Here is a 13,889-nt window from a genome sequence, read left to right on the forward strand (position 1 = left end):
TTGAAAAGTAAAGCCAAACAAAATTCACCAACTTAGAAATGAGAAGGAAATGCCCACATTGATTTAAAGGAAATGCAAGTTGATACTACAAAGTTGCTGCATATACATCAAGACAGAAAGGAAATCACGTAAAATTCTCCGCACTACCATAGCTGACTGTCAATCCTCATCTTCTGAGCTTGCATCATCGCTAGTATAATCACTACTATCATCATCTTGGTCCGGAATATCCAGCTGAACATGCTGAACCTGTATTGTCGCTGGCGCTCTATGTAATGGTTGATGAGCATTAGGCCGTAATTGTTGCTCTTCGACCCTGGGAGCTGGAGCAGATCCAAGTGGGGGCAAAGGCACTGGATCCCCAGGCTTCCATCCCGGTGGGGGCACAGGTACATCGCTTGGCAACTCCACGGGCATCCCCGGTATCCAACCTGACGGAACCGTGATATTTGGAGGAAGTAGACCCTGAAGTGCACCCAGCTTGGGAAGTTGATTGGCTTCTGTTGGCTCAGGATGTGGGGGCTCTAATATTGTGTGAATTGTTTCCTCCTCCCTCTCGACTGTCTTAGGTAAACCAACATCAAGGTTTGCAAAATTGTATAGCTGAGAAGCACGCATTTGCTCATCCTGTGGGGCCGGCGGGAGTGCCCCGCGAAGAGGAGCTTGTCCAGCCCCAAATTCTGGTGGTGCAAAGGTTGTGTAGCTTATCCGGTGGGCATATGATAAAATATCTGATAAATTTAACTGAGATGCAACAGTTGTCGTGGTGCATGAAGAATCATCTTCTGCACCATCCTCCTGTTTTGTCCGTTTGGGGCGGCTAAAATCAGAGTAATCATCAACAAGATTATCAAGAACCTGCTCGACATCCTTGAGTTTCTTGGAAAAAGAAAGAAGTGCAGCATCCTTGGACCGCACTTCACGTGCAATTTTCAGCTTAGCATCCTGAAGATCAAGAATTTCTTGGAGTTCAGCAACAGCCTCAAAGAGTTGGGTTTGAAGGGCAGTGAACTGGGAGAGGATCTCTTTGGTGGAGGAAGGAGAAGAGTCAGGTGCAGTTGAGGGCAGTGATTGGGATTGGGAAGAAAGAAAGGTCGGGAAGGACCCACGGAATGCATTGAGCCAAAGGGATCGATTCGGTGAGACTTCAAAGAGTTTAGAGGCAAGGGAGGCCATTTGGATGAGAAGGGATTGGGCTCTAGGGAGGGGTGCAAGGAGAGAGAGAAGGGTTGGGGAGAGACTGGGTTGCTGTGAAGGGAGTTTCGGAGGGGTAGGGTTTTGAAGAGAGGGTGAAGTGGGGTTTGTTAGGCCTAACCTAGCTGGGGATTGTACAATTTGGGGTTGCAGCATTTTGGGATTCACTTGTTTCCTCAAAGCATTCTAGCAACAAGAAATTGAACAAATTACATACTTGATAAATAACAGAAATACCATAGAAGCCAAAGGGCAAACGTTCACAGCATGGAGAACCAAAATTCATTAAAAGAAAAAGGACACTCACCAACAGAATTCAGAAACAAAAGTAGCGAGCTAGAAGCTGCTGTATGAAGGAGCCCCAATGTTGCTTTGCTACAGGACCATCCCGTTTTCTTTGTTTTCAGCTGCTCAAAAAGCTGCAAAATCTACACCTTCTTAGAAACATAAACAGGCCCTCTGAATTTAGAAATAAAACTAGCAAAAGGTGCCCGCATGATGCTGCGGGTTTTAAAATTGTGTGAAATGTGTATAAAGCGATGAAAAGTTTTTCTCCTTTTTTTTCCTTCTTCTGTTTTATTTTACAACAAACAAAAGAAAACCATGTTCAAGAAAAATTAATAAATAACTTTTTAGAAGCAAGACAAACGAAAAATAGAGCATGAAAGATGTGTCTGTGTGGTGGATGTACTAATATGATATGAAAGTTTAAAATTAAAAAAAAAAACTCAGGAATCCAATAAAAGTAGCAGATCAATTGAAGTATTATAAACCCTAAATCATAGCAATTATGGAATCAAGTTATGCATGACCTCTTCAAAAGATGAATAGAAAAATGACCTATCATCACAACAACAAATTAACAACCCATTACAGCAGCAAAATCATTACAAATTGTCGAAATTGGCATGCATGCTTACTTTCCCACAACAACAATAGTAACTACAACAGATCATCACAGCAGCAGAATCAATTTGGGCAAGGAATCAAAGGATTCAACAGCATGCTTAAAAACCCATCAGCAAGCCATTAATCCTTTAAACATCTACTACATTAGACACTGACAAATAATCAAAATGGGTACAAATTTATTAATTAGAAAAAAATAAAGCATAAACAGCAAAGAGAACAAACCTCATTAATGGCAAGCACTTACCACAATATTAAGTTTAACGCAAAATTCACCGATGAAGATTTGGGATCACAAAAGCTGAGCTGAAGGATTATGCCCAGAGTTTCATTCCGTAAATCTTAGGGAGCTCATCAAATGCCGTAGGGAGCTTCCTCCAAACAACCTGGTTCTGGTAGAAACTGCAACACAAAAACGACACCGTTAATTACATCTCAAACATGTAAATGCAATTTCATATCTATTCATAAACTTTTAAATCTTAAACCAAATGGACCTGATAGTTTCGGTCCACTGAATCACACTGTTTTTTTTTTCAAATCACAAAAAAGATCCTATACTTGTCCTGTCATACTTTAATTTGACAGCTACTATAATAATATTATACATATTGAATCATAATTAAGTGAATAAAAAAATTACAGAGACTTGTGCTAGATTGAGGGATGGACGGAGGGTAAGAAATAACCCTAATCCTAAATGATTTGACGGGAAATTTAAAACCCAACCCACTGAGAACTATGCAGGCTTACCTTGAAAGTACCCATGTCCGAGAATTAGAGAAGACGACTATGATCTCTGAGGCCTCTCTCTCTCGCACTTCTCTTCGGTGAACGCCGGTTTGAGAGCTGAAGGGGGTTTTGTTTTGAAAAGAAGCGAACTGAGAAAGAGGGCTATGTAGCTGTTCATCAGGGCAAAAATGCCATTGTACTGTTCATTAGTGAACATAATTAAGAGAGCAACCAGTTAAGCAGGGGCACAAATGTCATTTAACTATTCCTAAGAAACAGTCTGGGAACAGTTTAGGAACAGTCAGCGGCAGCTTGGCTGCACCAGCATGACCAAGAAGCTGACTCAATTCGAACCACAACTTGCCATGGAACTCGACCTCGACTCCTTCCTCAACTCACACCTTTCCCTCTCCGACGAAGACGACGACGACAACCTTAATTCCGTCCCTCACCGTACGATCGACGAAATCCTCAACGACTCCGATTCGTCCTCGTCCCCGCCCTCCACTATCCACCGCCTCGCATCTGATCCCAAACCACCACATCCGCCCACCGACGCCGTATCAGTCTCCAGCGCTAAATCCGACGAGTCCAGTCAAGTCCGGCCGAGGCCCAATTTGTACGCTCGGGTCAAGTCCGGCGAGTTATCGGACGATCCGGTCGGAAAGGTTTCGAAGCCATCGCCATGGTTGCTTGGAGGCATGAGAACGAATGCGAAGCCAGGGGCGGCGCTCGCGGCTGCTGCGGCGGCCTCGAGGTCGATGCCTACACCGCACGCGGCCGCGATCAAATCGAAGAGGAGCGCCGGGAGTGGAGTTTTCCAGAAGGTTCTGGAGAGTACGGAATTGGATGATAAATCCGAGGTAGGGTCCAATTCTAATAATGATACGAATGTAGGTAGTTCTGAAGTGACTGAGTCAAATTCGAATGAAGGAGAAGTGGATTTTGGTGACGAATTGTTGAGAAAAGATAGGGTTTGGGAGAGGGAGAGGGAGAGGGAGAGGGAGTTAGAGGAAACGTCTCAAGGTATTGAAGTAAGTGCTGGGAATGCTCCGGAAGAAGTGAAAAATGTTAGTTTTGATGAGAATTTGACAAATTTAGATGCAAATGATGTTAAAGATAATGAATTTAACAATAATGTTGAGGTTGTGGAGGAATGTCAACCAGAAATACAAGATATAGATGAAAACAGTTCTGGTTCCAAACATAGTGATAGTGAGGAGGAGCGTCTTGGTGATGGTGGTGGTGGCGGTAATGATAATGACGGTGAGGGTGGTGGTGGTGGTGATGATGACGATAATAATGATCGTGATAGTGATGATGATGGTGAATTGGGAAGTTCAATCACTCAACTTGTGGAGGAGAGAATTGGGCAATTGGAGAGCAGGAGGATTAGTAAAAAAGCTGAAAAGAAATTGCAGAAGCCACTCGAAATCGCTGAAGAGCTAGAGAAGAAGCAAGCTTCTACTGCTTTGCATTGGGAAGAGGGTGCTGCTGCTCAACCCATGAGGCTTGAGGGTGTTCGGAGAGGCTCCACCACATTGGGATACTTCAATGTCGATGCTAACAATCCCATTACCAGGACCCTTTCAGCTCCAGCGTTACGGCGTGATCATGGTTCACCACAAGTCTTGGCGGTTCACAGTAATTACATTGCAATAGGAATGGCAAGAGGTGCTATTCTTGTTATCCCTAGTAAATACTCTGCTCATAATGCTGATATCATGGATGCAAAGGTTACCTTCCATTCCTATGTTTTAGTTTTAACTTCCTATGATAGAGAGATAGGTGACTACATGTTAACAAACTATGCTATATATGTTCCAGATGCTAATTCTTGGATTGCAAGGTGAACGATCTTATGCTGCAGTGACTTCTATATGCTTCAATCAGCAAGGGGACCTGCTCTTAGCGGGTTATGCTGATGGTCACATTACAGTTTGGGACGTACAGAGGGCATCGGTTGCTAAAGTAATTACTGGAGAACATACAGCTCCAGTTGTACATACATTGTTTTTGGGGCAGGATTCTCAAGTTACACGTCAATTTAAGGCAGTTACCGGTGATAGTAAGGGTCTGGTACTGTTACATTCTTTCTCTGTGGTTCCCCTGCTTAATAGGTTCTCCATTAAAACACAGGTAAACCTTTTTATTTGCATTGTTTTTAGATATATTCCTGTAGCATTGTGTTTAAAATTGCTTGCTTTTGAGCTGATGTGTGATGTTCAACAATGCAATTCTATCAAACTTGCTGATCTTGTGGATGTTGATTGGAACGGTGCCTTCTTGATGGAAAAAGGACGGGCACAGTGCTGTCAGCTTCACCCCTCCTCTTTGATGAATTCTTTGGAGGGGCTTCACAATCTGCTCAGGGAAATGGGACGGTTACAGGTAGCAGTATTGGTGGTATGAGGGGTGCGAGGAGAGAGAGAAGGGTTGGGGAGAGACTGGGTTGCTGTGAAGGGAGTTTCGGAGGGGTAGGGTTTTGAAGAGAGGGTGAAGTGGGGTTTGTTAGGCCTAACCTAGCTGGGAATTGTACAATTTGGGGTTGCAGCATTTTGGGATTCACTTGTTTCCTCAAAGCATTCTAGCAACAAGAAATTGAACAAATTACATACTTAATAAATAACAGAAATACCATATGAGTCAAAGGGCAAACGTTCACAGCATGGAGAACCAAAATTCATTAAAAGAAAAAGGACACTCACCAACAGAATTCAGAAACAAAAGTAGCGAGCTAGAAGATGCTGTATGAAGGAGCCCCAATGTTGCTTTGCTACAGGACCATCCCGTTTTCTTTGTTTTCAGCTGCTCAAAAAGCTGCAAAATCTACACTTTCTTAGAAACATAAACAGGCCCTCTGAATTTAGAAATAAAATTTCCTCTGAATTTAGGAAAGAGCGCAGAAAATTGAAACTGAAGAGTTGAGATGGTTTGCAATTGCGACGAGAATAAATAACAAATGGACCGAAAGTGGGCTGACTATGGATGGGCTTGGGGTGGGATGAATGTGCCCAAATGAAGAAAAAAAGTATTAAAAAAACTTCGAAATTGGGAGGGCCCAACCGGGTTCGAACCGGTGACCTCTTGATCTGCAGTCAAATGCTCTACCACTGAGCTATGGACCCCTTTGGTGCTAATGGGTTTCAAATATTTAATTTCAAATGAAATGAATATCAACTGAAATGAGCAAAAGGGTTTGCAGTCCTCATCCTATGACAAGTTGGAACTCATCCTTGTCCACATGGTCACAAGGAGGACTTGGGTGACGACAGAAATAAGGAAACATAAAAAGACAAAACTGTTTTGTTCATGATTTTTTTTTTCTTAATTTTTTTTTTTTCGCATAGTAAACTCAAAAAGGAAAGGTGTTGGTAAACCAATTTCAAACAATAAAATATTTGTTTGTTTGTTAAAATTAGTAGTGGTGATGTGAAGTAAAATAATGCCACTCTATACAACCTAAGTCAAGCTCAAAACAAAGTGACTTGTATTATGTTTGACACCAAAAAAGTGTGACATTTATTATTATTATTTTGAAATGTCGCTTTATTTTGGTCACACCTCTTTACATAGGTGAAGAAATCATAAATGAAGCACCTCTTTTATGAGATATGCATACTAATTCCTCTAAAATGCTTGTGTGCGTAATCTAATGTATCAAATAGAATGCATATATGGACTTAGCCAAGTTGACTAGAATGAATGTGCGCCTTACTTTGCACCCGAGTTCAAGTCTCTCTTCATGTAATTTATATATTAAAAAAATAGAATGCATATATGCCTTAAAAGATAAAAAATAAAATGCATGAAAGCCATATTCATCATTAACCAATGGAATTGATTAAAACATCAAATTGCTTTTCCTTGAGAACCATATTGTATGAAGCACTCAATCAACAACCAAATTCAATATGTGGCATTGCAAACACAACGAAAATCCATTTAAAATCATTAAAAAAAAATAAACACCATTGCACTAAGATGATTTTGACACTATAAATAAATGAATGAAAGATAAACCCAACTGTCCAAGAAAAATAATTTGGAGACAAAATGTTTGCATCGGAGTTTACAAGGCCAAAAGCCTAAAAACACACAAAATAATTAGCAAAGCGAGGCAAAAACTAGAAGTAATTGTAGAAGTAAGAACAACACAACAAGTAGTTGGTTGAGTTGTTGGTTGGCCTCCCATTTGATCAGGCGGTTATTTCCAAGCCTCCTTCCTTCGTTTTCTCCGCCCCTTCTTCTCCTCTTATACTTTCTCTCCCTCACTCCCTCAATTTCCATCTCCCCCATTTCTTCTCTCTCTCAATACCCAAATTTTATCAATTCCCAAACAAAGACAGAGCCACTGAAACAAGGGGGAGAGATGTCATTCTCTGCCACCAATTTGGCCCAGCCCCTCCAACTCAACACCGCCACCCCCAGATCCAATGACAAGCCCTCCTTGTTGTTGCCCAAGACCTCATCTTTTCTCGGATCTACCCGCAACCTCCGACCCACTTCCCTATCTGCTAACCACAGTCAGTCGAATGCCCACCGTCGATCCGCTGTCGTTGCTGTCTCCGAAGCTGTGAAGGAGAAGAAGCTCCATGCATCCACCAATCTGGTAATGTTTTAGTCTTGAAAGTTCATTGCTTGATTTAGTTTTCTGGGTAAGTTTTGTTTTTCTCATGCATGGTAAGCCAAGGGAAGGAGAAGAGAATTGGATTTCAAATTTTGTTTTCCTTGGGTTTTTAAGTACTGGGTAGCTGAGATTTACGAGCAATTCCACTTAATCAAGCTTAATTTAAGTTTTTTGATCCAACAATTGAAAACCCAGAACAGATAAATCCCAAGCTTCCAACTTTCAGCTTTGTTTCTCGGTGGCTTTAATTCAATTTGATTTGTGTCTTATTTTTCAAGTTCATGGAACTTCAGTATATCTATCTAATTAAGTTTGAAGAGATTTAGAATTACACAGCTGAGCTTTTTCTTTGTTTCCCAAAGATTTAATTATCTCATGAAATGAAAGAGTGTCTAAGACTATCCTTTTCAATCTTTGTGCGTTTAGCTTATAACAAAAGAGGAAGGCCTGGAGCTGTATGAAGACATGGTATTGGGTAGGTCTTTTGAGGACATGTGTGCTCAGATGTATTATAGAGGCAAGATGTTCGGGTTTGTTCATCTTTACAATGGCCAAGAAGCTGTGTCAACTGGGTTTATCAAGCTTACAAAGAAGGAAGATTCTGTGGTGAGCACTTACCGTGATCACGTACACTCCTTGAGTAAGGGTGTCCCTGCTCGTGAGGTGATGAGTGAGCTCTTTGGAAAGGCCACTGGTTGTTGCCGAGGCCAAGGTGGTTCAATGCACATGTTTTCAAAAGAGTACAATGTGCTTGGTGGGTTTGCATTTATTGGTGAAGGGATACCAGTAGCAACAGGTGCAGCATTCTCCTCTAGATACAGGAGGGAAGTGCTGAAACAAGCAGACTGTGATCACGTGACGTTAGCCTTTTTTGGAGATGGGACTGCTAATAATGGCCAGTTCTTTGAGTGTTTGAACATGGCAGCATTGTGGAAATTGCCAATTGTTTTTGTTGTGGAGAACAATTTATGGGCTATTGGAATGTCACATTTGAGGGCTACTTCTGATCCAGAAATTTGGAAGAAGGGCCCTGCATTTGGTATGCCTGGTGTTCATGTGGATGGGATGGATGTTTTGAAGGTGAGGGAGGTGGCAAAGGAGGCAATTGGAAGGGCCAGGAGAGGAGAAGGGCCAACATTGGTGGAATGTGAAACATACAGGTTCAGAGGACATTCATTGGCTGATCCCGATGAGCTTCGTGACCCTGGTGAGTATTTGAGTTATGTCTTTCTTCTTTTAGATGTGTCCTTGTTTTTGAATTTTTATTGAATTCTTGGAGAGATGTTCATGCTTCTGCGAATTAAAATTTGTCTATGCTTCCGTCTCCTACTCCTTTTGGTTCTGTTTCTGCTCATAGTATCTTCTGTGATTTACCTTTTGAGTTTTAATATCGTGATTTTTTTATTGTTTGTTGGATTATGGACTTGAGCCACTATATGAACTATGAAGTGGATAGTTTCTTCTGTGTTAGATTTTTATCTTTTCATTTCTAATATCCTGATTTTTAATTTACTTGTGTTGGATTATGGAGAAATCCCCACTCTTTTGGAGAAAATAATTCTCTCATTTCGCAGCCCGCATGTTCACTTCTTAGTTTTCATATCATTTCATTCCTTTGAGTTGAAGTTGCTAAATATTAACCACTATGCTTGGTTCCATTTTGGCAGCTGAGAAGGCACACTATGCTGCCAGAGACCCCATCACAGCCTTAAAGAAATACGTACTTGAGAACAATTTGGCCACTGAACAAGAGTTGAAGGCCATACATAAGAAGATTGATGAGTTGGTTGAGGATGCTGTTGAGTTCGCAGATGAGAGCCCACTTCCACCTCGCAGCCAGCTGCTCGAGAATGTGTTTGCTGATCCAAAAGGTTTTGGAATCGGCCCTGATGGCAGCTACAGATGTGAAGATCCTAAGTTCACTCAGGGCACTGCTCATGTCTAATCTATGTTGGACCTCTAGCAATCAACGTGTGCTAGCTCTCTGTTCCTAGATATATGCATGGTGTTAATTTTTAGTTACTGCTAGCAGTTACTTTGTCACTTAAGAAGATTGTATCAGCTTTATCTACTGTAAGCAGGAATATGTTTGTTAGTTGTTTCAGTTTTGGTCATTTTACCGCTCATTTTAAAATTATCTTTGTTTTTTTGTATTGGCAAGCAAAACCCTGTTGGGATGTTGGCTCTTTGTTTCCAATTTTATTATATCTACACATGATTCTCAAAATTTTGCATTCATCGGAACCAACATGTTAAATTGATATTGCAGCAATTGTTCTTTGCTTGATTTTTTTTGGGCCAACATGTAATTTGCCAAAAAGTTGAGAAATTTATGTCAAGATTGAACTATAAAAATGGAGTTTATGTCAAAATTAAACGTGATTAACAAAATTGACACTCAGCTTAATCTGGCGATAGTCCTATATTATGATATATATATCAATTCTAGTATGCGACTCACTTTACAAACTTTGTACTTCGAAAATTTACAAAGCTGGCAATGGAAGCATGAATGGTAAAAATTCATAATCGAAGTACTCTTCTACACTGTATGAGTTCCAAAATAAAATGTACATGTTGAGGGTAAAATAGTACTGAAAAATCTGGTACAAAAATTGTAAGAAATGGTAAAAATAAGAATGAAGATATGATACTTACGAAGGGGAAACAACAAAAGAATGTGCGGGTAAGTGTCAATTCAGACGGGGATTACAACTTAAGGGCGGAAATTGCTTCAGGTTTAAAATCAACTCTCAGACTCAATACTCGCCTGACCTCGGCTGGTGTCAGTCTCCAGGTCATAGGTCCTGAGTTCTCACCCCAGAAATCTAAAATCTCTGAGACCTTTTCTAAGTTGAGGATTGTCGCCATTTGAGTGAGACGAGCAAACTTGTCTCTAACAGTCCTTTGAGTCATACTAGAGAAGTGGCTTACCAATGCTCTAGCATCTCTGTCCAGCTGAAGGCCTCCAAGTTGACTGAATCTCTTCTGTATCATAGTTGCTTCAAGCCTCTTCACAATGAAATCAAGTACCAAATGTACGAATGAGTCATAATTGTTGGCAGTCATTAGTGGCTGGAGCCACGCTACATTCGTCTCAACAGCATGAAGAAGCCTTTGGACCCAAGGGTCATTAACCTCATTGTCGGCATATTGAGCCTCTGACAGCTCATAGCTAATGGTCCCCACATGATCTAGCACCGGACGGAGGCGGGGTGCCACTGTTGCCACAAGTTGTTCCAGGCCAGCATTCAAAGCTTGCTTGAATGTGTTGCTCATATCCCCTAATTCAGACAGACAGGACTTAACTTTTTCTCTATCAACTGGTGCAGGAAATACCTGATAAACATGATATCATTTTTGTTAATATCTGATAATGGAATTACTTTTTATAAAGAAGCAAATAATATGTAGGGAAAAAAACATTACAATCCAACAAAAAGAATGATCACATCAGATGATAACATCTAACATGAATCCAAGAGACCAAGATGGATATAAAAGAAGCCCAAACATTAATAGCCAGTGCATTTGCTAGTGTATACAACATCATATTAAAGCAACTACCAAGGCAGATGCGACCTACCAAGGACAATAAAATACTTAGAGTTTACAGCCAAGAAGGTGACACAAGCATGATATATATCTTGAAAATAAAACTTTTTACTATACATGTTGTCGAAGCCATTTTATGATTCTGGACAACCAAAACGTAGCTCTTAATGACTATTTCCGTATCTACTGAATTTAATAACCAATAGGCAACAAGTAACAAATGGGGGCTTGGAGAAATGCTAATCTGTCTCACTGAGTTACAATGCTCTCTTGACGCTTCATTTCTATGCACTCGAATTTTGGTAAACAAAAAAAAAAACAAAAACAAAAACAAAACAAACTGAAAAACACAAAGGATTAAGAAAGTAAAGGCAACAGCTATATCAACAGATCATGCACAATAAATAAAATACAACAGCGGCATGATCCATCAACTTAGTGGACAATAGATAAGAAAACCTTAACTATAAAGTTCCACCATATAAAGAAGCCTGTGACGGCAGCATCCAAAATGAAATTTACCAAAGCAATCTTAAAAAAAAAAATTAGAGTACTAAGCAGCACTGTCAAGTGATCATACAAACCACATATCTTTCTTCAAAATTAAGTCTGCACCACATCAAGCTCCACATCCTATTAGTATTAGGGACAAAAGTTCTGTTCTCACTGTAAAGTGTTATAGTAAGTAGGTTCTAATTATGTTAGCAAAGATTAACAAAGCAATTGGAAAACGAATCTCACACTATAGGAAATCCGATCACTAGAGGGGCACAAACTCAAGTTAAAGGGAGGATTGTATAAAACTAATTATGCAAGGTTATGGGGATTTGGGGCTTCGACCTAATGCAAAGCAAGTTAAAATGTAAGCCAAAGACTTGTCTAAACAGTGTAGTTGTTAATCATGTCACAAATCTTGAAAAGTAAAGCACAGAGTAAACTAAAGCATTTCAATTACCTCTAAGCATTGCTCTTCAATCTCGTGTTTCAATTTGAGGACATACTCACTACTGACATCCAAATTATTCAAAACAGTGGCAATCTCCGTCCCAGTCTTTTGCACACCAACACCACCCAAAAACAGCTTTGCACCAAGATTGGGCTCTCTCATCTTCTGTTGCAAAGCCTCATGGTACTCATTGCTCAACAAGCTACTCACGCCACTCAACACAGCAATCACAGAGCTAATATTCAAAGTGGATATTGCCCTTCGTAAGCAACTCTGCAAGACATAGAAAACATCGTCGACCATCGAAGTCGTGAGACTGTCAGGCACATGTTCATCAATTCTTATAGCCTTCCTCACATTTTCCACCATAAAGAAACCCTCTAATATGATATAAAACCCAGTAATTTCCTGAACCACCTTGCTAAAACTTCCACTCCTAAAAGCCTTAGTGGCTTTTGGTCCTAAATCCGGGTCAACATTCGTCAATCCCTTGATCTTAGACACCATGAACTCAGTATAATCCTCACCCAATTGCATCAAAGACAGTATCTCTTCCAAGAAGAGCTCAACCTCTCTAGGATCAGGCCCCTCAGACCCAACACCAACACCACCAACATTAAGCAAATTCTTGTTCTGGGCATTAATCTCAGAGCTCAACTTTGGCAATCTCCTATACTCCATGTACTTCTTCAAAATCAAACTACCCCTCGTATCACACTCCTCTTGAAGTTCACAAATGGCGTAAACAACCCCATCTTCCCCACAAAGCCCTCTCAGAATCTCATCATTATCTTCAACAGCCAAAACAATGTCCTTGAACAAATTGGTCAAACACCCAACAAAATTGACCGTCTGCATCGGATTGTTCTGCTCCATAAGCTCCACCAAGTGCTCGAATTCAAGCCTGGATCTCATCCCAATCACCTTCCTCAAATACCCCACGTAAACCTGCAAGCCCTCCGTCTCCAAACCCAGCGGAGTGTAAAGCCTGATAAATCTCAACACGTTAGGATGCTCCCTCTGGTCCACGGCCTCAGAGAGCTTCTTCCTGACTATCGATTCGAGCTGCCGCTTCGACTCCATGAGCTGCTCTCGCTGCTCGGAGCCCGAGTCCCTGTACTCCGAGTCAATCTGAATAAACCGCTGCACGTACTTGGCGGCAGACTCGTAGTCCTGGGCGTCGAGGGCTTGCTTGACGCCGTCGATGCAGTTTCCGCGCTCGACGATGGCGTCCAGGCGGAGGAGCGTTGACTTGACGCGCGATTGGGCGAGGTCGAGCTCGCGGACCTTGGCGCTGACGTGGTCGGCGAGGTCGCACGTGGAGGTGACGTTGGCGAGCACGTGATCGGAGTCAGCCTTGACAATGTCGAGGACCTGCGAGGACCTGTGGAGGCTAAGGAGCTGCTTGTCGAGGTCGGTGCGCTGGGAGAGGAGGTTGTCGAGGTCCAGATCTAAGGATCTCTGGTAGGCTATGCACTCGTGGAGGAGGCGCGTCATCGCCCCCACGTCCGTCAGGGCTCGCACGTGCGAGAGCGCCTCTTGGGTCCCGAATTTTATCGACGGTTGATCCAGCTCCATTGCCTCTCTCTCTCTCTCTCGCGGGTTTGAAGATCTGTGTGCGCGGGTGGTTCAGTTGGACTGTCGGATATGGAGAAGAGGAAGAAAGTACAAAAATACCAAATGAAATTACGAATATGTCCCTGTAATTTCGCTCCAATTTTACCACGATTCTTTTTTTTTTTTTTAAATCTTTGATCAATTTTAGATTTTTCTTAAGGATTAATTAAGGACTTCTAGTCCTCGTCGTCCACTTAACATAAAATTTTTAATAGATCATTTTTCCATAAAATTTGACTAAGTATTGTCGCTCATGGTAATAGGATGTACTCACATAATTGAAACTAGCCTTTTCGCACACACTTC

The 13,889-nt window shown here is 41.4% G+C and overlaps 4 protein-coding genes and 1 non-coding gene across 6 annotated transcripts; 2 read left to right on the forward strand and 3 right to left on the reverse strand.

The window, feature by feature from the left end:
* Positions 1-39: 39 nt before the first annotated feature.
* LOC110764051 (hydroxyproline-rich glycoprotein family protein) lies at positions 40-3,016 on the reverse strand. 2 transcript variants are annotated; one of them, XM_021966958.2, is made up of 4 exons: positions 2,857-3,016; positions 2,351-2,505; positions 1,502-1,613; positions 40-1,380 (listed from the first exon to the last, which is right to left on the reverse strand). In XM_021966958.2, exon 4 carries the CDS (start codon positions 1,348-1,350, stop codon positions 160-162), a length of 1,191 nt encoding a protein of 396 aa, XP_021822650.1. In that variant the 5' UTR covers positions 1,351-1,380; positions 1,502-1,613; positions 2,351-2,505; positions 2,857-3,016; the 3' UTR covers positions 40-159. The 2 variants fall into 2 exon arrangements, with proteins under 2 accessions (XP_021822650.1, XP_021822652.1); XM_021966960.2 differs by having other exon boundaries at positions 1,502-1,622.
* Positions 3,017-3,075: 59 nt separating this feature from the next.
* On the forward strand, positions 3,076-5,470 carry LOC110764050 (uncharacterized). Its single transcript, XM_021966957.2, has 3 exons — positions 3,076-4,571; positions 4,663-4,974; positions 5,135-5,470. Exons 1-3 carry the CDS (start codon positions 3,162-3,164, stop codon positions 5,171-5,173), a joined length of 1,761 nt encoding a protein of 586 aa, XP_021822649.2. The 5' UTR covers positions 3,076-3,161; the 3' UTR covers positions 5,174-5,470.
* A 421-nt stretch (positions 5,471-5,891) lies between these two features.
* TRNAC-GCA (transfer RNA cysteine (anticodon GCA)) lies at positions 5,892-5,963 on the reverse strand. Its single transcript has one exon. It is a non-coding gene; the product is annotated as a tRNA-Cys (tRNA).
* Positions 5,964-6,943: 980 nt separating this feature from the next.
* On the forward strand, positions 6,944-9,692 carry LOC110764047 (pyruvate dehydrogenase E1 alpha). The gene is made up of 3 exons (XM_021966953.2): positions 6,944-7,447; positions 7,892-8,672; positions 9,133-9,692. The coding sequence occupies exons 1-3, from the start codon at positions 7,208-7,210 to the stop codon at positions 9,408-9,410; spliced, it is 1,299 nt and encodes a 432-aa protein (XP_021822645.2). The 5' UTR covers positions 6,944-7,207; the 3' UTR covers positions 9,411-9,692.
* A 274-nt stretch (positions 9,693-9,966) lies between these two features.
* LOC110764055 (conserved oligomeric Golgi complex subunit 4) lies at positions 9,967-13,612 on the reverse strand. The gene is made up of 2 exons (XM_021966965.2): positions 11,976-13,612; positions 9,967-10,804 (listed from the first exon to the last, which is right to left on the reverse strand). Exons 1-2 carry the CDS (start codon positions 13,542-13,544, stop codon positions 10,175-10,177), a joined length of 2,199 nt encoding a protein of 732 aa, XP_021822657.2. The 5' UTR covers positions 13,545-13,612; the 3' UTR covers positions 9,967-10,174.
* Positions 13,613-13,889: the final 277 nt, after the last annotated feature.

This window comes from Prunus avium, chromosome 2 (genome assembly GCF_965620075.1).
Source record: "Prunus avium chromosome 2, drPruAviu1.hap1.1, whole genome shotgun sequence".
Taxonomy (NCBI): Eukaryota; Viridiplantae; Streptophyta; class Magnoliopsida; order Rosales; family Rosaceae; genus Prunus; species Prunus avium.